Consider the following 22734-nt stretch of genomic DNA (forward strand, 5'->3'; position numbering starts at 1 on the left):
GACTGAATCCAAATTTTGTGAAACAAATCTTTTTTATTTTTATTAATACACTTTTGTCTTTCATGGTTTTATTTTATTTTTGAAATGAACATATTTAGATACCAAAGAATAAAATAAATTTCAATGAAATAATGCTTCCAGACTGACTGGCACAATGAGAACATTAGTAAGCCCAAAGGGCTAAACTGGCGGCTGGTCCCCTCATGGTTTAGTTCTAACTTCCCCATCTCACTGGTGTCACTACCACATGAGGCTGGTTGGTGACAGTTTATGAGGGTTAAGTATGCCAGTCTGTCAAAGTTTTTGACAAAAATGCACTGGGTTTCTGTCTGAAGGGAAATTTGTGAATAGTTGCACAGTTCAACAGTTTTAATTCTGTCTGCTTAACAGCCTATCATATCAAAGAAGACCCAGAGAACACACAGATTTCCTTCCTTCTGGCTCTTTTTTGTTTGTTTGTTTTTGAAACAGAGTCTTACTCTGTGCCCTGGGTAGAGTGCCGTAGCATCATAGCTCACAGCAACCTCAAACTCCTGGGCTCAAGCAATCTCTTGCCTTAGCCTCTTCAATAGGTGGGGCTATCGGAGCTCACCACAACACTCGGCTAGTTTTTCTGTTTAGTAGAGATGGGGTCTCACTCTTGCTCAGGCTGGTCTTCAACTCCTGAGCTCAGGCGATCCACCTGCCTTGGCCTCCCAGGGTGCTAGGATTATAGGATTGAGCCACCACACCCAGCCTCCTTCTGGTGCAGCTGTACAAGCGGCTCATACCACACCCTGCACTCTGTGCTCCAAAGTGCCTTCACGCCAAGGCCACAGCTGACACTCCAGGAAACCAGACACTTCCTCCCCAAGAAGTGCTGCTATGTCCTTCCCCAAATGTCCCTGGGTGCCAGCTGCATTGCAGGCATGCTGATGTGACAGGGCTGCTGCCTCTCTGAAGCCTGGTTCTGCTTCAGTAGACTCCAGAAAACGTGATTTATCATAGACCATTAAGAAGTGGCAGGTGAGGAATTATAATGGAAGGCTAATTCAAACTTACACTCTTTGATAAACAAGTAGGTGAGTGTTAGCATGACCGTGTGGCCACTGTATAGGTAGTCCCCACACATGTTGTGGGAGCCAGTGATGGACAAGCCGCCTCCTGCAATAAGCTTCATTATTCTCCGCAGTTGGGCTTCCCAGTCTCCAAAAAGCTGGTGGGAAAAGAGAAGAGATTCATTATTAACCCTAATGAAAGTGTGCTATGATAACTATTCACATCCAGAATTTAGCTTATGTTGAAATCCCCACAGTGAAGTTTGTTCACTCAACATCTACCATTCCATGGGTAGTCTTTTGAAAAAGTATGGTCCCACAGATGAATCATGTGGCTTCAGAAATTTCTGTTAGAACTTTGTAAAACACATTTTTGTAGATGTCTTACCAAATAGTTTGTTGTACCAATAGAGAAGGACCACTTCTACCTGAATAACTGATTTACCAGAATTGCCATTTGGGGAAAAGAAAGTTTCAGTCTCTAGTCTAAGAAAAATTTAGAGATGTATTTTTGGCATGGTTGGCCTAGCAGGCAATTGTCCTGCTAAGTTCGCTGGAGACCAGATAGTCGAATGCATGACTATTTTTGGTATATAAATGTTCAAGGATCAAATTAAAGTAAGGGATGTGTCTTTAATTTTCAGAAATTATGTGGCTACTGGAAGTTTTCCCTTTAATAAGAGTGAAAAAAGTTTACAAATTAATTTACCTACCTACAATACACGTTAGGCTGGATACTACAGCAATAATGGCTTAAACAGCTCACTAATTGCAACTTTTATTTGCTCTATCAAAGAAAATGTGTGACTGCCTAAATTTTACACTTTACAAACTCTTAAAATCCTGGTTGGCCCATTTAATCACCATGATCCCTTTTCGACATTTAACTAATTACAATCCAGCTTTGGGGAACATGTTTCATTACAATTTCCCTGTAAAAAAGTTATCAAGATTTCTAGTTAAGAGTGGCAGGTTGAACACATCACTCAGAGAATACGAATGTCCAGAACACTGAATGCCCAATAAATAGGAGAAATGGATGTTTCTTAGGGTTGCAGAATTTCAGAAACTGGGGACTGAGAAGAGACCCTATAGCCTCCTGAGATTAAAAATAAGCTTCATACAAACAATCATCAGAGTAAGACTTTTCAAACACTACACTGGAAAACAGAAAGCTTCGGAAAAATGTCTTCCAAGTCTCAGGGAAAATGATTTCCAAGTTAGAATTCTATACCCAGCGATAATATCTAAGCATAAACTAAGGACAAACAAAAGCCTTTTTCAGATACGTAAGAATTTTAAAATATTTGTCACTTATTTACTCTTTTCCGGGAAGTACAAAGGATATACTCTACAAAGCAGGGAGCAAACATGGAGAAAAGAAGAAACGGGACTTGCTAGGGCAGTAATGAAGCACAGATGAAGACCTGTGCAGAAGCTCAAATGTTAGGGCCCACGTGTTCTGCAGAGGTGTTGTCAGGGAGGCGGGGCTAACAGAATATCCAATGCCTTTGACTGTACAGAGAACATTTTCAAAGCATAACCTCTGAACCAGTTACATTCTAGGCGTCTACCTGAAGGACCAATCCCAAATGTGAAGAAAAGCTCCATGTACAAACACCTAACTCCAACACCAGTTCTAACAGCAACGCTGGAAGCAACCTAAATGGGAACTGTAAAAGGACTACCCCCTCGCTTGCTATGCAAAGCCTGGTCTGGGGTAGCACTGGTGAGACGGGATCCTGCTGCAAATACACTCTCAGGTCCGGAGCTGGACCTACAGACCCAGCATCGAAGGAGGTTTAAATGCACACTGAAGTCTGAGAGGCCCCGAAAGAGGCTATAACTGCTGTAATCATTAAACAAGTTCACAATGATTGTGTAGGAAGTTATGATATATCATAAAAGTTTCCCTCTATTAAGAAGAAACACAGAAAAAATGTTTGGTATAATTATGTTTGTAAAAAATTGCACAGAAAACGTCTAAGTGTTAACAGGGTTAGCTCGGAAACTGGCAGGACTGCTCCCAGTCTCTGTCTCAAACTAGCTTCTTTTATCTTTCCTTCCTTGAGGCTCTGTCCAGTGCGGGGATGTGCATTGCCTTTCACTCCAGGCAGGAGACATGGGTAGAAAACAAAACAGGAAACTCAGGGTGAGATCTTCATACGTTACATTTGGATTTCCTTCCCCAGTCTGTCTGCAACCATTTTATTATTATTATTATTATTTGAGATTTCTCAAGCTAGAATGCAGCAGCATCATCAGAGCTGACTGCAGCCTCTAACTTCCAGGTTCAAGTGATCCTCCCACCTAAGCCTCCTAAGTAGCTAGGACTACAGGCATGCCCACCACCACACCAGGCTAATTTTTGTAGAGACAGGGCTCTTGCTCTTATTCAGCCTGATCTCCAATGCTTGGCCTTAAGCAATCCTGAGTGCTAGGATTACAGGTGTGGGCCACTGTGCCTGCCCTACAATAGACTTTTGATTCCTCAAATAGCTGTGTCATATAGTCTGACCAGTGGGGTTTTCCTTTTTTTCCAGGGGGTGGGGGAGGATCTTTTTTGGCTGTGTTCCAGGGGAGAAGATAGTGTGCTTACTACACTGGAACTAAGCTGGAACTTCACCCATCAGTAGCTTTTGAACATCTGCTTTTGAAAGCAGAGCTAATTCAAGGGACAGTTGCATAGAAACTTACAGTGGACACTACAAAGCTATGACAAGAAATTCTCTTACCTATAATTCTATGTGAATTATGGTCCCCCAAGGTCACAGAAAACCAATTTCCAGTAAAAATAAAGCAATTTTCTTAGAAACTCTAATGAATGGCTAAGAAATTAAGTTAAGTAGCCACAACCCTTAAGTAATACCCAAGCATAGAAAAGAACCTCAGAGCAGGAGGGAAAGGCTTCCGAGTGCGAGACACTGTCAGGTACATTAGAACCAGTGGGCCTTGGCTATGGAAAGGCAGGTTCCCCAAGCAATTTTCCAGCGCTGATGAGCTCAACGTGCTGATGAGAGCCTGCGTCTGTCAGGCAGTTTGCACACACCTAGAGCACTCGCTTTCTCTAACTGCATTTGCAGAGTGGGGCATTCAGGAGAACCCAGAACTAAAACCCATCAATAACTCTGCATAAATCAAGGACTTTGGTATAGCTTTGACAAAGGACTGAAAGTGAGTACCAAGGCACAGAAATGCAACTTAAAAGAATCCTTGACCCTCATTAATGCTACAGCTTAGAGCAGCCCAGTAGAGTTAGTATGATAGATCCTATCAGTCCTAAGCCCCCAGTGCTGGAGCCGAGCCTAGAAGCCCAGTCCTCTGATGCCTTATATGTACGTGTATAACAGTATATGCAAAACTCTGCACTGCCTGTGCACAGCGAGGGTCCCCACCAGCTAGGTCAACCAGGCACTGGATACACATAAATACCTTTTCCTTCAGCAAGCTAGGTACCTCGCAGAAGTTGTATCTTCCTATTCTAATCACCAAGAATAGTTAAGGCATTCTTCAAAGTACTCATTCGTTCATTCTTTCCTTCATTCAAGGGATCTCCCTACCAGATCAAATTATTTTAACTTGTTCCTGAAGAACAGTCTCCCACCAAAACAGAAAGTTCATTATCACTCATGAAACAACAATAGAAGCTGCTCCTGAACACTCAGACCAAAGACCAGACCTAGTAAAGGAATGAAGCATCAGGAGCAGAAGGAAGACTGGGAGGATCCTCGGCAGGCCGGGTCTCCAGCAGCTTCCCTCCACATTGACTCCCCAAGGACCTACAACGGCAAATCCGTGCCTCTTGCAAATTTCAACTGGCATGCAGCCCTCTGTAAGTTATGAGATGTCCTTGGGCCCCCACTCCATAGGTGATATGTCTGAAAGTGTGATCAGTGCTTCAAGTTTCATAGAAGCAGTGAAAGACTCAAAAGATAAACCTTAAAATTTTTCTTAACTCTTGACTCTTACCTGGCCGCGCAGTAAGAAAAAAAAAAGAGTGGTAGGGCTTTACAAAATAAAACAATACTTTTTGTTTGTATAGCAATTTCAGCTTTTTTACAGCATTTTCCCATCAATTATCCCACTTTATCCTCACCAGCTGGTCAGCAGGTGAGCACAGGTATTACCACGTCCTTTAACAGAGAGGCTACTGACCAGCACATGAGGTTACATGTAATGACTCAGGATCTAAACCCACATGGCTTATTTCTGAGCCAAACAATCCTCCTTCGGGTTCCTGGAAAAGCCTGCTATTATTATAAACACGTTCCCAAAAAACAAGGACAATGCCCAAGGCTGGACAATACTGTGGGGTTCACTTTTAGTAGCTGTTACTGTTTTTAATGAAATTTAATCATTGTACACGTCATTTAAATGCATGGTTGAACAGCTAAATGGTATTAATCATGATTCACTGAGACCTATTTTTCATAAGTGTATTTTCTGTTCAAATCAAACTTCTGCATCTCTATGAAAATTATTTCTAGGGAACCCTTTCACAAACTTCCCATTTTCTGCCTTCTTAGACAAGGTATTCTCAATCTGATTTTAATTTCCTCATTTTGTATCGTGTTGTGTTGGTCTCCAAATTCCCTTTTCTAGGAATAACACTGAGTGCAAATCTAATCCCCAACTCCAGTGTAAGGTTAACCATATAGGTGGCTCTGGACAAACTATTATATCCATCCTGACACTCCTTAAACACACATCCCTGCAGAAGGCTCAGCTGTGGTTATCTCTTGATCGCTTGAGATTGTTCCGAGTTCTTCCTCTATATGGTAATTGCTGTACTTCTGGAAACTTCCTTATCATCAATCTCTACCCTCCAAAGCAAAATAATGTATATAAAAGTAATTGCTGAAATATTATGTAAAACATAATACTGTTATACAAATTTAAGGCAGCATTCCTACTACCAGGTTAGGTCAATCTTTGGGGGGGGGGGGTTCTGAGGTGGGAAAGCAAATGTCTAACAGCCAACGGGTGAAATCAGAATGACACTCCTTAAACACACATCCCTGCAGGAGGCTCAGCTGTGGTTATCTCCTGATCGCCTGAGATTGTTCTGAGTTCTTCCTCTACGTGGTAATTGCTGTACTCCTGGAAACAGTATTATGCCCACCTCAACTGATCTGAAGTGCAAGGATTTTACCGTGCACTCCTCTTAGACTTTTCCCTCCACTCTGCTCTGAAGAATCAGGCTTTCTCAAATGGACTCACCAATTCCTACACTAAGTAGGCTTCTCTTAAGGGTGGTGGGGGTGTCATTAAGAATTATCAGTACTAAAATACCACTAATCTCCACCAGCCTTTCTTCCCTCAGCAAAAACTTTAACATTTTTTCAAAACCCCTATGAATACTAATAAGACTTAACAAAGGTTCGTAAAACCTAAAATCAAGGTCAGCTATGGGTTCCCATTATGTACTTTCTCATTGACCCAGTATTTGGGTCAGGCAAAATGTCCCTTTAACAGAATCACCTTAGACTGAATGTTTTGCAGGGGGGATCCTTCAGCCTACCTGGTCCTGAAGTGAGACTCAGAAAAAAACAACACCCCCTGCCTTTTTACTTTGAATAATTATAAATCTAAAGAATAATACATGTATAATGAACACTCATTTAGGCTCATTATCAACATTTTGTGACATTTTCTCTTTTTCCTGGGTCACTTGAGAATAAGTTGAATACACAATAGTAGGTCCCTTTAAAACACAAAAACAAAGACAATCTCTTCTAAAACCACACTCGTGGTTTAACAATGATAAGATACCGATACCGTGATTATAGAGGTCCAGATAGTCTCAACCATATCCCGTCGCGCCTTCCCCTCAGTTCTAGGCTCCAATCAGAGAACACACACAGAGGTTCCTTGTCACGCACTCTTAATTTCTTAGTTTACTGGAGTTTCTCAGGCTTTCCCCCCACCTCCAATATTGACATTTTTGAAGAGTTCAGTCCAGTTTCCTTAGAGAATATCCCTCAATTTGTTTTTATCTGAAGGCCGGGTATGCTGGCTCTTGCCTGTAATCCTAGCACTTGGGAAGCCAAAGAGGGTGGATTGCCTGAGCTCACAGGTTCGAGACCAGCCTGAGCCAGAGCAAGACCTCATCTCTAAAAAATAAGCGGGCATTGTGGAGGGTGCCTGTAATCATAACTACTTGGAAGTCTGAGGCAAGAGTAAAATTCTTGCCTGAGCCCAAGAATTTGAGGTTGCTGTGAGCTATGATGCCACAGCACTCTACCAAGGATGACAAAGTGAGACTCTGTCTCAAAAAAAAAAAAAAAAGACTTCTTCTATTAGTTTTATTAATCACTATTGCTTTTTTCTTTAAAGAGTTTCCCCTCCTTAATTTTGCAGTGTTTATTGATTTATTAAAACCCAATCCTGCCATTATTCACAGTAAGGCTCATGTTGTCTCACACCCGGCCTGTAGGAGCCCTCACGCAGGACAATACAGCTTTTAAATGGAGCCTTCTGGGAGCCTGTAAAGTCTGGGCAGGCCCAGAAACCCCTTGTCAGGATGAGAGCCCCACTGCCACCTACCTGTACTCTGACACACTAGCTACAGCTTCATGTGGAGTCCCACACTATCATCTCTGAGACTGTCTGGAATTCCCCAGGTCACACAGTGTCACCTCTGAGACTGTCTGGAATTCCTCAGCTTTCTGACTCTGGTGACCCCTTCACACCCGACAGCTGCTGACAGGTAGACCTTTCTCATCTTCCCACTGCCTCCCAAACCTGGCCCTGTCTGCCCTGGGCCTTCCTCCCCTCTAATTCAGATAACCATGTAAACGTACCATCGTCTCCCTCATGTGAAGTACCAAGGACAGGGACTTGGCCAAACTCGCTTCTACTTGGTACCCATGAGTTATCAGGCAAGTCCCTTAACTCTGAACCAGCTGCAATTTTCTCCCACTCCCTGTTGTGAGAATTAAATGAAAACAAAACAAGGGCACAGAATTTGGCTCTACTCTAAGTCTACTTCCCTCCCTCTCTCCCAAACACCCCACTATCTGGAGAGAAATGTTCCTAAAACACAGATGCAATCACATAGTGCCCCTGCTAAAACCTGTCCTGGCTTCCTGTGGCCCAAAGGCAAAGCCCAACCTCCTTCAGTGTGCCGTAACCTAGCTATCTGGCCACCTGACGCACAGGATGCCATGCCCGGGCACATCTTCACCTCATTCCCAGATTCCCTTCCACACCCTGGAGACACTCTCCCTCTCTCCATCTCCACCTGGCAAACTTCTGCTCATCCTTTTGACACCTGACTCAGAGGCACCTCCACAGGGCAGCTGTGCCCAGCATATGTGCCACTGTCCTCTGTACTCCATGGCAACCCAGCTCACACGTCTACTACAAGTAGAAGGTGGTCTGCTGGGTGACATGTCTTACATGCCCGGGTATCCTCAAAATTGATCACTATGCCCACACAGGGTAGGTTCTCCAGAGACCTCTGTTCAAGAAATAAAGCAACCTGCATGCTTATGAAATCACATCAACAATCTAATCTGCTGCTTCACAGTGTGAGAACGTGCTGTCTTCTTCTCAGTAAGAAAACCATTTAGAAAGTTAGAGTTTATAAAGTCATGTAAAAATGCATGTAACCAATGTTAGATAGAAGGAGACAGGAATACTAAATATGTAGACAGCCCCAGCAGAGTTATGTAAGAAAAACATGCATAAAGGAGATACAGAAATATTAATAGAACCATGATTTCTAAAATCTTCCTCTTTTCGCATTCTTTCAATGTGTCTATAATGAATGTTCAGTTTCTTTAAAATAAAAACAGTAACAAATAAAAAGGAAAATTTTACTGACAATAAGAAACTGGGAGACAAGCAGAAAATTATGTAAAATCAAGTTCTGACAAGTGAAGTTCTACACGATTCAACAGGATAGCGTGAAGTTATTTTGGTAATGGAACACGAGCCATGTTGGGGAAGACTGATAAGGCTGGCAGGCGCTCACCAGAATATTAAACTCTCTTGGCACGGAGGGCACCTGCAAGACTTTAACTGCTACCTAGGAAAGTAGGGAAGAACTAAGGAAGGTTAGAAAATCCAGTGACGCTTTTGCTTTATAAGACCGAACTTGTGCCAGGGTGGGGATCCAGGAGGCTGATCACTACTGTATCACGGCTGGGCCACCAAGCAGAGGAAGCGCTTTGGTCTTTCTAATCCGTGCACTGCAGAAGAGCTGATGGTGGCGGAGCAGCACCAAGGCCGCTCTGCCGCTGCATGTGCACCGTATTGTCTCAGTGAGCCCTCAGCCTCAGATGTCACCTGGACGTAACCCTGCCCCCAATGGGCTGTGTTCCCAAGTGTTCAGAGCAAAAATAAAAAACAAAACGCATCTTTCCAGTTTAAGAGAATCATTTCACTGAATACTCCATTTCAGATTATTGCATTAGCCAGCTAAGTGCCCTTGCTGTTAACATAATCTCTCTCTCTTCTCAAAGGTTTTCAAGTCTAGGGTCATGGTAGAGAACATAAAACACACCCAAACATGCATCGCACTTTATTGCTTAGTTGCTATTAGATTAACTCCAATTACTAATGTGACAGCTGAAAATGTGTAAGTTATTGGTTCTGCTCCACTAGCATGAGGCTGTCTGTTTATCCCTGGACTAAAGTAAGCCTTCTTTTTCTTTTTGGGAGTTTCCTACAGGAAGCTTAGAACACCAGTGATTCTAAAATGTGTCTGCCCTTTTTATATAAAAAATGTATTTACATTTTAATAGTTGTAACAAGATGGGAAGAGATTGTTTTCAGGATAAACTCATGTCCCAAAGAGAAAAGCTATGATGTGACTAACATGAGCTGATCAAGGTATCGAAAGCTTGGCAGCCTCCAGTATAAGCCCTGCAATGGGTATTCCCTGGGATATGGAAAAAGTGCTTCCCAGAAATTTGTAATCTAGAAACAGAATACGTCCACTTCCCTTTCCACTTCCTTTCCCAGTGGCTTATCATTGTGTGGCCACATCTGATGGGAGCCTGCTTTTCTTCCCAACCTGATCATCTCAAAGGATGATTATTTTTCCAAGCTGTTATGTTCCGTGAACCAAAGAGTACACAACCATCAGATGCACGAACAGTGAGATCCATTTTCATAATTACTGCTGCATACTTGCTGGAACATTTTTCTTAGAAACTCTATTTTGAGTATTGGCATTAAGAGAAACATTAAGTACATACACTATTATCGAGTTTAATGTGATGGTAAAACCAAGTTCACTTGAGTATGTTACCTAGGAGGTTATATTCTAAAGCTCCACTCTCTTTCCCTAGAGTTTAATGATGATTGCGTAACTGCAAGAGTATCTACCAACTGACAGGCCTTAACTGGCGCCTCTAATCACACAACAGCCAATTCTGGTCTGGAGGGACTGTACTTTCTGTATCCTGTCTCTGGGCCTTTTCATCCATCCCATAGCTTTAACTACCATCCAGAATGTGGTAATTCACAAGTACAGTAGAACCTCCATAGTTGACCACCTCCCTACATTGACCATCTCCTTAAGGTGACCTTTAAAACGCTCAGAGACTGGACATGCACCACATGTACGTCTCAGTACAGTGGACTCTGCATGCTGACCAGTCTGTCACAGTGCCCGGGATGGTCATCTGACAGAGTTCTCCTGCATATACTCTGTAGCTCTGTTTTTCCAATGTTAGACCTGTACTGCTAACTGTCCTGGATATTACCACTTTGATATCTCACAGGTACCTTGAACTCTATGTGTTTAATTCACATAGAGCTTTCCTTCCTACCTTGTAATTACCCCAGTTCAAAATCCAGTCTTTGAAATCCTTCCCTTCTATTCTTATTCCCGACATGAAATCTATTACCAGGTTGCATCAATTTGGCCCCTTAAATATTGCTCAAATCTGTTTCTTCCTATCCTTTGGAGTTGACTAGCTTAGCTTGAGGTCCTCGTTACAGCACTTACTACATAAAATACAAGTTTCGACGAGGTGGTTTTAAGGGGCTTTCTGCAAAGTCAAGGTTCAGACCTATCTCACTCACCTCTGGTCCTCTAGTACCTAAAACACAGTAGGCCCCTAATTCACGTTTGTTAAATCCGTTTTCATTGGATAAGTAAGAGTCTAGAGATCAAAGCATGATGACACCACCACATTCTCTTCCCATTTCTGTACTTTACACTGACAAAGCCCCTATATACACCCAATTTTCACACTCAAACTCCTTAAAACAGATAGAAGAAGCATCATTAGCTCTATTTTGCCAGTAAAGGAACTGAAGCCCCAAGGAGTCAAATGATCTACCCAACACACGGGCTACACAGTCAGTAAGTGGAGGTGCTTCTGTCTCATCCTGACCTCAGTGTTCTGTCCACTACCAGGGAGGTCTGTGTTTTTACAGGGGTCGTACCCTCCCTCTCTGTACAACGGTTCAGAGAGAAGCTGATGAAGATTTGGTGGCAATGATGTTTAGACAGCAAATAGAACTCTGGCCTGTGCGACTTTAATAAGGTTCCTTTGAATTCTGATTCCCTGGGCAGCTGTAAAGCTGCAGAGCTGGTCTCGGAGGTCTCTGCTGTCACCTTGTCTCTCTTCTACACTCAGTGCAGCCCCCCCCCAACCTCCTACCCCCTGCGCTTGCCTGACCAAGCAATTCCTCAAGCTTCATCTGCCATCCAAGGGGCAGCACAAAGCCTTCAAAGCCTTTTCCAACTCTTGTGTCATGTCTAGTGTCTGAAATCTTTGTGTCCTACTGGGAAGTCTTCTTGCCAAAACAGTTAAAACTGACTCTGAGTCTCCAGACCAAATTTCTATTTGGAGGAAATATGGAGGAAAGAGGAAGAAGCTGCCTGACTGCAGAAATAGAGAAATCCAGAAGGTGGGACAGTTTACAGGACAGCTCATCCTCCTGGAAGGAGCTTAACCAGGACAACTAATTGGATCTTACAAGCTACTGGCAGGGGAATCAGTGACAAAAGGACTTCTCTGGAATTACACACTTGACACCATGTGCACAGGTAAAGACTGTGGATCCTACCTGGATGAACCAACTATAAAAAAATGGGCGAAGAGGACACTATAAGGCAATCTGTGAAACGGTAATTGCCAATACTAAAGAATTATTGTCTATTTGGCTAAATACCAATAGCATTATGATTGCCCAATAAAGTGTCCACAGTTTTTAGAGGCATCCTAAAGTACGCAGTGATGAAATCACGCTGCCTGGGATTTTTTTTTTTAAAATACTTCAAAAAGAACAAAAAAGAAAGAAATGAAACAAATACAACAAATCTTGATAATTATTAAATCTGGGAGGGGCACACGAGAGTTCCTTATACCAGTTAAGATACACTTGAAAATTTTCAGAGTAAAAAATTATATTCTGAATCCTTTCTTCCAAGGGTCCTATTCTACATTAAAGTAGTAATTAGACTTAACAAGTTTTAACCGTTAATAATTTTTGCTAAGGTTCACACTCTATTTATTTTAAGATTCTAGCTTCCAGAAGATTATCAAAGAATGATGGCCCCAGTCGAGATTTCTGGCAACACAATAAATGAACAACACGTTTGAGTTTGGTTTTTGTGAACAATTTCTGCTATTACCTCTGCCACTACTGAGAAAACTTACAAGCTATTTTTAGCCACAGGATCTTGCTTAGATAAGCTGATGACTCAAGCTGCATCTCTAAGTATCATGGCTTACCAAGTCTGGGATTCCCAGTAACTGGGTGGAGCTGCAGAAACAAAGCAGTTCCTCAGTGTTGGGTAAATCTGTAACTTGTGCTCAGCAGAACCCACAGCTACCTACTCCTCAGTAGGAAGATTTCCCAATGCGGCTCGGCACCTGTAGCACAGCGGTTATGGCGCCACCCACATGCACCAAAGTAGATGGGTTCGAACCCAACCTGGGCCAGCTAAACAACGACAACTGCAACAAAAACAACAACAACAACAAAAACAGCCAGGCATTGTGACAGGCTCCTGTGGTCCTAGCTACTTGAGAGGCTGAGACAAGAGAATCACTTAAGCCCAAGAGTCTGAGGTTGCTGTGAACTGTGTCAGGGTGACAGCTTGAGACTGTCTCAAAAAAAAAATTCCCAACGCACAGGCTTTTCTGAGGACGAAACTTAGGCAAATGCCCTAAACTGTCAGTTTACTACTTAAAACGTGCTGTTTCTCAAGCCGGCCTCCCACAGAGTCCACGTTGGATTCTCAGTGATAACAAAGTATTTCCCACAACCCAGGCGGTGCGGGCAAGCCTTTACAGAGCATGAAAAAAGGTGTAAGGCTGGCTTCTTTGGGAGGGCTGAAGAACCTGAAGGAGAACGCAGGGAGAACACCGACACAGAGGACGAGAAGGTTGAGGACGTCACTCTGTATGACAGCTTTTCTTTGTAGAGCTAAGGAAGCAGAGGAGAGCACAAACTGGGAAGAGTCCAATTAAGAGACCAGCTGCCTGTAGGGGCACACGTGGAAGTTTAGGAAGGAAAGGGGACCACAGGATAAACTAATGGGATCCAACATCCGATGGGATGAAGACAGCACTTTAAAAATCCTCAGTGAATTTTTCAGCCCCTTTCCAAAGGTTCTATCAGAAAGAAATGTCTCTTCTGGAAGGAACAAACAGGATAAAGGGATGAGACCCAAAGAGCCTGGCTGTTCCATCAGCACAGGAGCAATGCAAACAAGTGATCTCAAAAACATCATAGTATTTCCTATATTGTCCTGCCAGAATCAAGGCGAGAAATCAGCCTCTTCTACTCCTATTGCATTAAAGAGTTGAAAGTAAACATTTTAACATTGAAAACTTCTGCTAATTATTTTAGGAAATAATTCCAGTGATCTTCCTACTTAAAAATTCTGTCAAGGTAAAGGTCGGGGGGGCGGGGGGGGGAAGAGTGTCACGTGAATCTGACAGAAAGGCAGAGATAATGAAAGGGGAATGAAGTTGATTTTTAAAAAATACCTTGAAGGTACTAGAGAAAATCGATAGGGCAATATGTAACTCCAGAGAACAGTGATCTTATGTGGGTTGGTGAAGGACTACAAGGGGATAGAAATGCTTTCTCTTGCTTGCTTTGCTAGGGATTAATAGAAAGAAGGAAAAGGGGGAAAATGTATCATGTGAAATGGAGCTTTCCCTCTAAGAGAGGGAAAAAGCCTGTACAAGCTTCTGGATATGTGTCAAGGGAACGAATGATATTTTAAAAGTTTGGCCGGAAACCAAAGAGCTACACCCACACACACAGCTTAAGCGCTTCCAACACACTAACTAGACCACGTATTTTCCCAGCTGGGAGGTACTGGCAGGGTTTGAAAATTCTGAGATGGGTGGGGCTGCCTGGCCATACTGCCTGAGAACATTCCCAGATGAAGGTGGAGAGATCTGACTGTACTCTGAAGAAATCTTCACCTGCAGCCTCAGTCAAAGGACCCCGGGCAAGACGAGAAACAAACACAAAGGGAAATTAGAGCGAGGAATAGTTTACCTTGGGAGAACAGTTGAAATGCATACCGGGTACTGGGAGTGTAGTTACATACATTGTAATACACCGATACAGGTACAGCGTGCCAACTATGCAGAAAAATCTTCTGCTAATAATAGACCTAGAAAAAGGGAAAAACAGGGCAGATTCTCAGTCAAGAAATTCCGCAGGTTCATTTACGTTTTCAATGACACAACAAAACAAATCCAAAAAACTGCTTGAGTGTTTGAAACCAGAATGAATACGCAATGAATAGAACTATAGCTGAGAGCAGATTAAGACAAAAATTTGAAGAATAACGTTTTGCTGTGTTCTTTTTAAAAGAAACGTTAACTGGCCCAAAGAGCTTAAACCACTCTACATTGCTACTAACTCGTCTTTACAAGGCCTTGGACTTGAGTTGACACTGAGCTGATGTCTAAGGAGAACCCACTCTTACTGGTCTAAACTCACTCATAGACACTGTTTATTGAATGTAGGCGTAAGAGGCAGGTGGATCTGGTGTGGAGGTAGAGGTGGCAGGTGATGCCAAGGGGTGGGCATCTGGTGGCCAAGGCCATGCCCCCCATCCTCAGGGACGGCATAAGCTCTCTATGACAGGAGCAGCAAGGAGCCAGCCAGAGGAGGGGTGGCCATGCTCCTAGAACCCTGGGCAAGAAGCAGCAGATGAACTTGGCCCAGGGGCCTGGGGTGGGAGGAATGGGGTGAGAGTATTCAGGGGGAAGTGTGGGCAATCACATCTGTAGGGTAGAGACTGTGGTGGTGGCTGCCTGGCCTTGGCACCGGGGAAAACAGCAGAGCAGTCTTTATCTGGCTGTCCCACCCCAGACTGGTTTACATCAGTGGTGCCACACCAGTTGCCAGAGCCTCGGCTGCCTGACATGCTGGAGCCCTCGTCTTCCCAGTGACTGGCCCGGCTGAAGGCCCTGGTGCTCAGGTCCTGTGTGTGTGTGTGTGGGGGGGGGGGGACACCCAGCAGAAACCCACCAGCAGGGTGGTAGACAGCAGTTAAACAATTAAAGAGTCTTTTCTAGCATGAAAGGGAATCTTCCAAAAATGACAATGGCCTTAGAAAAGAAAATTTAAAACTCAGAGGCTACCTAATGAGTCAGAACCATTAAACATTTTACTTCCCCAAACTGATTCTCTAGTACATGATGCCAAGGAAATCACCTATCTGAAAGACAAGCCAACCCCTACCCTACCTGGTCTTGAGAGAGACTATTTACTTCTGAGTCTCAATTTCCTCATTAGTGAAATAGAGATAATAACATCGGAAATAATGCAGAAAGAATCCTTATCATATAGTAGGCACAAACGGTAGTAATCAATTAACTGGATGAGTAAGTAGAGGAATCAAAATGAAAGCAGGAATTAGAAATAGTTTTTATTAGCGGCTCTAATGGAATTATCTGATATATACATATATTGAAATTATGTGATACACACATATATTATAGTGAATATATTGAGTTTGATAACTTTTCCTAATATCAAATTGCATACAATGACCAGGCACAGTAGCTCAGGCCTACAATTCCAGCACTTTGGAAGTCTGAGGTGGGAGGACTGCTTGAGGCCAGGAGTTCAAGCCCAGCCTGGGTAAGATAACAAGAGCTTCTTTGTCTCTACACAAAATTAAAAAATTAGCTAGGCATCATAGCACACACCTGTAGTCCTAGCTGCTTGGGAGGCGGAGGCAGGAGGATCTTTTGAGCCCAGGAATTTGAGTTTACAGTGAACTACAATTGTGCCACTACACTCCAGCCTGGGCACCAGAGTGGGACTCTGTCTCTTAAAACATTCCACATCATTTTGTACAATTTAACCTCATTTACGTAAACCTTAGTGTATCCTTAGACAGGAATGCTCTTCACTCTCTACTGTTCTCCTGTTTTACCCCAGGTCAGAGCACAGTACCTCTTCTTCAACCTTGAAGAATTCAGGTTTTCCTTGATCTGGGGTAACCTGAGTTAATCAAACAAGGAATCTCAGAAACAGTGGATTGCCTTTCCTTTTAAAATACTGAATGTTTAATCACTCCATCCTCATTTAGTGTAGCTCTCTTTGTATGCAGGATGGGAATGCCTACTTTAGTACGGGAAGTCAGAAGAGAGTTTGTCTCATTTCTAGTTCTTAACAAGAAGAACAAAGAGCTATGTCACTTGTGTGATTAAAAATTAATTTTAAAAATCACTCATGCAACAATGTTAGCATTTCATTTGTACCTGAGAAGTCCATGTAAGTTGCTTAGGTTTTATGAGTAGGATCTGGGTGTCTTCCTACCCAGATTTAGGAAACTGGGTCAAATCTAATTTACCACACAAGTCATCTTTCCTTATCTTCTCTTAGTTAAGCTGTGTATGTCACCTTCAAAGATAAGAATTTATCTAGCATACAGCGGTCTTGACAAGGCATATGCCCCTAATTCCAAGTTGACGATAAAAAGCACAAAATAATTAAACCATATGAAGAGGCACAATACTAGAGAAAAATACTGGCCTCTAGGTGTCTTTGCCAAGAATACCAAAGAGAATACCTCAGTGCTTTTTACATCGTAAGGTATAATGGTCAGCTTTCTTAAAAAGAAAATGCCCATTCTGCCATCCTGCTCACACAAAGTATCTGCAACCTCACTTGGACTACCCAGAAACATCTATACCAGCCCCCATCAACAAATATCAGTGACCATATAAAATTCTTTCCCTTAACTATTTGACATTTGATTTGTTTCCCAGAAATGGTAGATTTTTTGCAAGCAAATGAGCTAGGCATCAGGGCAGACTTCCTGATGCCAAGATGACCATCCTCCACAACCTACCCCCAATTTAAGTGGCTCCTTATGAGATATATCATGACCTGCCCTAAGACACGTGGTCCTTCCTTTATAAGTCCATTATCTTCTGGGCAGCACCTGTGGTAGGGTGCCGGCCCCACATACCGAGGGTGGTGGGTGTGAACCTGGCCCCAGCCAAACTGCAACAAAAAACCCAAAAAATAGTTGGGCATTGTGGCAGGCACCTGTAGTCCCAGCTATTTGGGAGGCTGAGGCAAGAGAATTGCTTAAGTCCAAGAGTTGGAGGTTGCTGTGAGCTATGAGGCCAAGGCACTCTACCGAAGGCAATAGAGTAAGACTCTGTCTCTTGAAAAAAAAAAAAAAGTCCATGATCTTTAGCCAGAGAGATAGATTTGAGGCTTCTCCTATTTTCCTTAATAAGACATCTGTATGGCTCGGCGCCTGTGGCTCAAGTGGCTAAGGCGCCAGCCACATACACCTAAGGTGGTGGGTTCGAATCCAGCCTGGGGCCCGCCAAACAACACTGATGGCTGCAACCAAAAAAAAAAAAAAATAATAAAAATAGCTAGGTGTTGTGGCGGATGCCTTTGGTCCCTGCTACTTGGGAGGCGGAGGCAGGAAACTCACTTGAGTCCAGGGGTTGGAGGTTGCTGTGAGCTGTGATGCCACAGCACTCTACCCAGGGGGACAGGGTAGGCTCTGTCTAAAAAAAAAAAAAAAAAAAGACATCTGTAGTATTAAAAATTTCTTGGCAATCTTCATCGTCACAATTGGATCTCTGTGTGAGGAGCAGCTGGCTCTAGACTGAAACCCCCTTGGATTTTAACAGCACACCTAAGAAAACTCTCACATCTAGATCTGTTGAACTCCCAGTAGAAGAAAGGTAAAGATTACTATCTTAAAATCACATAGCCTGATTATTTCATGGTATACAAAAGGTACACACACATATGCAAGCCCTGCACCAATGACTACTTTCATACGTCAAACTCAAGTCACAAGTGAGTCCCAATGAAATGACTTCAGAATTATCTGGGAATGAGGTATATAAAAGAGGAGAAAAGACAAATCCATAAGATATCTTAAATGTAAACATCGAAAGCTCACTCACATCTACTGCTTGACTTGTAGTGAAAAAGTCAAACGAAGCTTGGCATAGGGATTTGTCGATGTTAACAGTAAGCCTGTTGGACGTGGTTGTTTTAAAGAATTTTCTGATCTTTGGTATGTATTTTTTTTAATTTAAAACTAATCCTGTGACAGATTATGATCTTTGGCATTTAATCCTTTTGAAATTAAGCTTAGAATGTCTTTAATATACAATGTTAAATAAGGATTTCCTACCACAAACTTTAAAAAGCAGAGTATAATAGTGTTTCAAAGAATCGTATGCGCTTTTGGCATTCATTTCCTCAAAGAATGACACACATTTAGGAGTTTTTTTAACAGAATTCTTATTCACTTAAAGGCATAAAAGTTCAAGCTGTGTTTTTCAAACACAAACACAGAATAAATGTTAATGAGATATTGCTAGAGACCAGCAGATGTCAACAGTAAGATGAATGACACAATTTTCAAAATCACAATAGTGTTCTTCTCACATGGGACGGACCCCTCCTCCTCCTTCCCTATTCTAGGGAAGCCAGTTTCCATCTGCTCACGCTTTAACAAGCATCCTCGCAGAGACCTGTATTTGGTCAGTTATAAGTGTCTTGAGCACTGGGCTCATTACCATTTTTTCTGAGAGAACAAGAAACATACTTGTTCAATTTGATTACAAGGAAATATGAATAAAAGTATTAACATTTTATAGATAATTATAGTAACCCTCCATAGTTGACTACCTCCCTACCCTGACCACCTCCTTAAGCTGACCTAATTTCCTTTTTTTTTTTTTTTGAAACAGAGCCTTAAGCTGCCATGGAGTGCCGTGACATCATAGCTCACAGCAACCTCCAACTCCTGGGCTCAAGCAATTCTCCTGCCTCCACCTCCCAAGTAGCTGGGACTACAGGCGCCCACCACAACACCTGGCTATCTTTTGGTTGCAGCCCTCACTGTTCTTTGGTGGGCCCAGGCTGGATTCGAATCCACCAGCTCAGGTATATGTGGCTGGTGCCTTAGCCGCTTAAGCCACAGGCGCTGAGCAGGTTGACCTAATTTTCATAGACCAGATAAGACACACGTCCTTCTCAGTACAGTAGGCCTGGTTCCTTATGGTGACCACCTCCACTGTTAACTAGTGTGTTACATACAGTCCCTTACGGGTCTATTCACGAAAGTTCTACCACATTAAGAATTGCTAGAATAGTATGTTATGTCCACTAACATAACAGTGGTTTTACCCAACTTTTTAATACCCTTTTTTTTTTTTCCAAAGGAAAAGGTGCTCAGAACTTGATTAACTACCACCCAATCCGACTTTTTAAAACAGCCAGACTGTAATGTTTTTAGCATTTGCTACGATGATCTAAAATACTAAAGGAACAATGGTGAAAGAAATTAACATACTGAAAAGTGAAAGTAAAGTATTATAACCCTCTGTTTGTTTCCCACAAGTTGTCTCTATCAGTCAATCTGCAGCAGGTAGGCGCAGATGATTCTCTCAGTGCCCAGACCTGGCTGTCTAGCACTTTCTGGAAGCTGCTGGCTTTTATAAACAAACAGGCCCTGACACACAGCAGTGAAACTGAGCAGCAATTTGAAACGAAGCCTTAATAAACTCAAGTGCACACGTGTAGCTTTGACACAGAATTAGAGAGACCCAAAGCTCCTTAAGTGGAGGCCGGTGAAGATCGCAGCCCCTGCTCAGTGACTCCATGGAAACATGGCTCACATGGATAGCTCACATCACTGAGCTTTATCTTTATTTTGACACTAGATGCACCTTTAACAAAGACTCACCTGGTGACCTTGACCATCTCAACTGATTTTCTCCAAAATTGGCTTCCTCACCAGCCAAAGGAGGAAAAGTTCACCACTTGCTTGTGAATCAGAGAAATAGGATTGAAAAATGACTATGAAAAAATGACTATGAAATAGTACCAGCAATAGGCACATGAATACTCATTTTTTTCTTAATATAAGAGGTTAGAAAAATAAAGTAATTTGGAGCCAACCACCATACTATCTGGAAGGGAAAGAGAGTTTCTTCTGAGGTATTTCCTCTGGCATGATACTAACAGCAGCAGCAACTGTTCTGCCGAGATTCTCCCATGGGCCAGGCTCTGTGCCAAGTTGGCAACGCGTGACTATGATCCTTATTTTACAGATGGGAAAACTGAGGTTCAGAGAGTTTCAGCGGAAATACGTGTTACATAAGACAAAAACATTCAGGAAATTGCTGCAGATTGTGTAAGAAATCCTAGTTTTGATTGCCTACGGATGAGGCAACATCCTATCACATTTTAGTTACATTTCAAAATCGACTTAACTCTGGTTTTTCCCTGGTAGTTGTTCTATGTCGTATTTCATACTGAACAGAACTCTACAAAGTAAGTGTATTGAAAATAATATTGAAGTACTGAAAAAAATCCTCCTAGTATCATGCAGGTATCAAATTAAATGTATCCTGTTTTGCATTAAGCTTTACGGTCTGTGCCCTGTCGGATTTGCTAGTTACCCCCCTCCCCATTCGTTCAGTAAGTCATTCTGAAAGAGAATCCATTTCTTAACATCCCACCTCACCAGAACTTCCACAATGACATTCTGTTGTCTCTTACCTCCTACTGTGGTCTAAAGCGTAATCACCAGTATTAGGGCGTAAAGTTTGGACTTTGTGGCCTTGTAGATAAGACCCCCAAGAGCCAGCAGCCCCTTCCACCACGTGAAGGTGCAGCTAGAAGGCACCACTATGAACCAGGAAGCTGCCCCTCACCAGATACCAATTAGCCTATGACTTGATCTTGGACTTCCATTCTCCAAAACTGTGAGAAATTAATCTCTATTCTTTATACAGTACCCAGCCTATGATATTTTATTATGGCAGCTTGAAGGGACTAAGGCATCTCTATCAAATCCATTCTGCATAGAGCAACCAGAATTATTTCTTTGAAATAGTGAACCAGAGTATGTCCTTCAAGGCCTTCCAATGGTTGTGAAAGGTACTTTGAGAAATCCAAATCCTTTGCCAAGATGCTAAGGCCCCAGATCTAGCACTTCTCTCCAGCCTCCCTCCTCCCCCCTCCTCACCATTCTCTAAGCTCCACTGTCAGCTGGCGCTGCACTTGGTGCTCTCTGAAGACACCGTGCAAAGTCCCTCACGCCTTTGGTAGGATTCTGTGCCAGCCATTCTCTCTGCCTGTCACTGACGTTGTGCCCAGTGTCATCTCCCACGGAGATCGCCTGCTGTGGAGAGTCCCTACTCCTCCCCACCCAACCCATCTATTTTCATTTCTTCACAGCCCTCCCAGCAATGTTCCCCACCCCCACATTCCCACATTCTGTTGAAGCTAACTCCAAAGAGATTCTACAATCTGTTTTCCTCCCTTTAATCTCTTGCTACTAACCCCTGAATTCTCTGAATTGGGCCAATTGCTCCCAAGGTCCTTCAACTCCCTTCAACATGATGCCTCCTTAGTCTTCTCTTGAAACATGAACCCCACTACCCTGAACAAAAGGAGTCAGTTATCATTCCCTAAACTCAAATGTTTCTTGCCATTGCCCGCCAATATTGTTCCTTGGCCTCCCCTAATATCCTGTCTGCTGTAATCCTATCTCCACAAGCCTTCCTGATGTCCTCAACTGGACAGAACTACTTTGTTTTTCCAATCGCTTCAGAACATTGTTTCTACTGTGTAGCTTTAATAGGGAGACTGGAATCACCACCACCAAAAGGGGTGAAGTCTTATCCCCTTAGAGGAAGCGCTCAGGAAGAGCTGTGCTGACTTGTCTTTTAGTCCCAGGGAAACTTACAGTGGCGCCTGTAGTGAGATGGGTGGTCCTGGCAGGAAGGTGCATCTCTGTGCTTCAGAGCTCCACTTCCTGCTCCCTGATAGCCCTTTCCTACTTCTTCCTACAGATGTTTGTCCTTTAAAACCCTCTCATACATCTGTAGGAAGAATCTCACTGTCCCTCTACTCTGCATCCTTTCTGAATTCACAATTTCATTTAAAATGGAACAGAGACCACTCCCTTTGTCCAACCAGGACAGTACACCCCCTGGTGACTGGGCACTGTGAGCTGGTGTCCCTCCACCTCTCTTCCCCCTCCTACCCTCCTCTTGTTGTCCTGGAGGGCCCTCCCCCATCACCACCTCAGGCCGCTTAAATGGCCACTGTGCCAAAACCCAGGTCCCAAGACTTTGAATTAGCTGTTCCTTTCATTAATGACATTGTCAGGCGGAGCCTGTGGCTCAAAAGGGTAGGGCGCCGGTCCCATATGACAGAGGTGGCAGGTTCATACCCAGCCCTGGCCAAA

At 43.0% G+C, this 22734-nt stretch overlaps 1 protein-coding gene across 6 annotated transcripts in view; it reads right to left on the bottom strand.

Moving 5' to 3' along the window:
• SGMS1 (sphingomyelin synthase 1) overlaps nt 1–22734 on the bottom strand; it is a 158155-nt gene that overhangs the window by 4260 nt on the left and 131161 nt on the right. For all 6 annotated transcript variants that reach the window (XM_012801423.2, XM_023509621.1, XM_023509620.1 and 3 more), the window contains 2 exons: nt 14523–14640; nt 1042–1195 (listed from right to left, as the gene is read on the bottom strand). In XM_012801423.2, the coding sequence (XP_012656877.1) occupies nt 1042–1195; nt 14523–14640 (272 nt within the window). The remainder of the gene's footprint in view (nt 1–1041; nt 1196–14522; nt 14641–22734) is intronic.

The sequence above is a fragment of the Otolemur garnettii genome, unplaced genomic scaffold (genome assembly GCF_000181295.1).
Source record: "Otolemur garnettii isolate 467f Iridium unplaced genomic scaffold, OtoGar3 scaffold00008, whole genome shotgun sequence".
Classification (NCBI taxonomy): domain Eukaryota; kingdom Metazoa; phylum Chordata; class Mammalia; order Primates; family Galagidae; genus Otolemur; species Otolemur garnettii.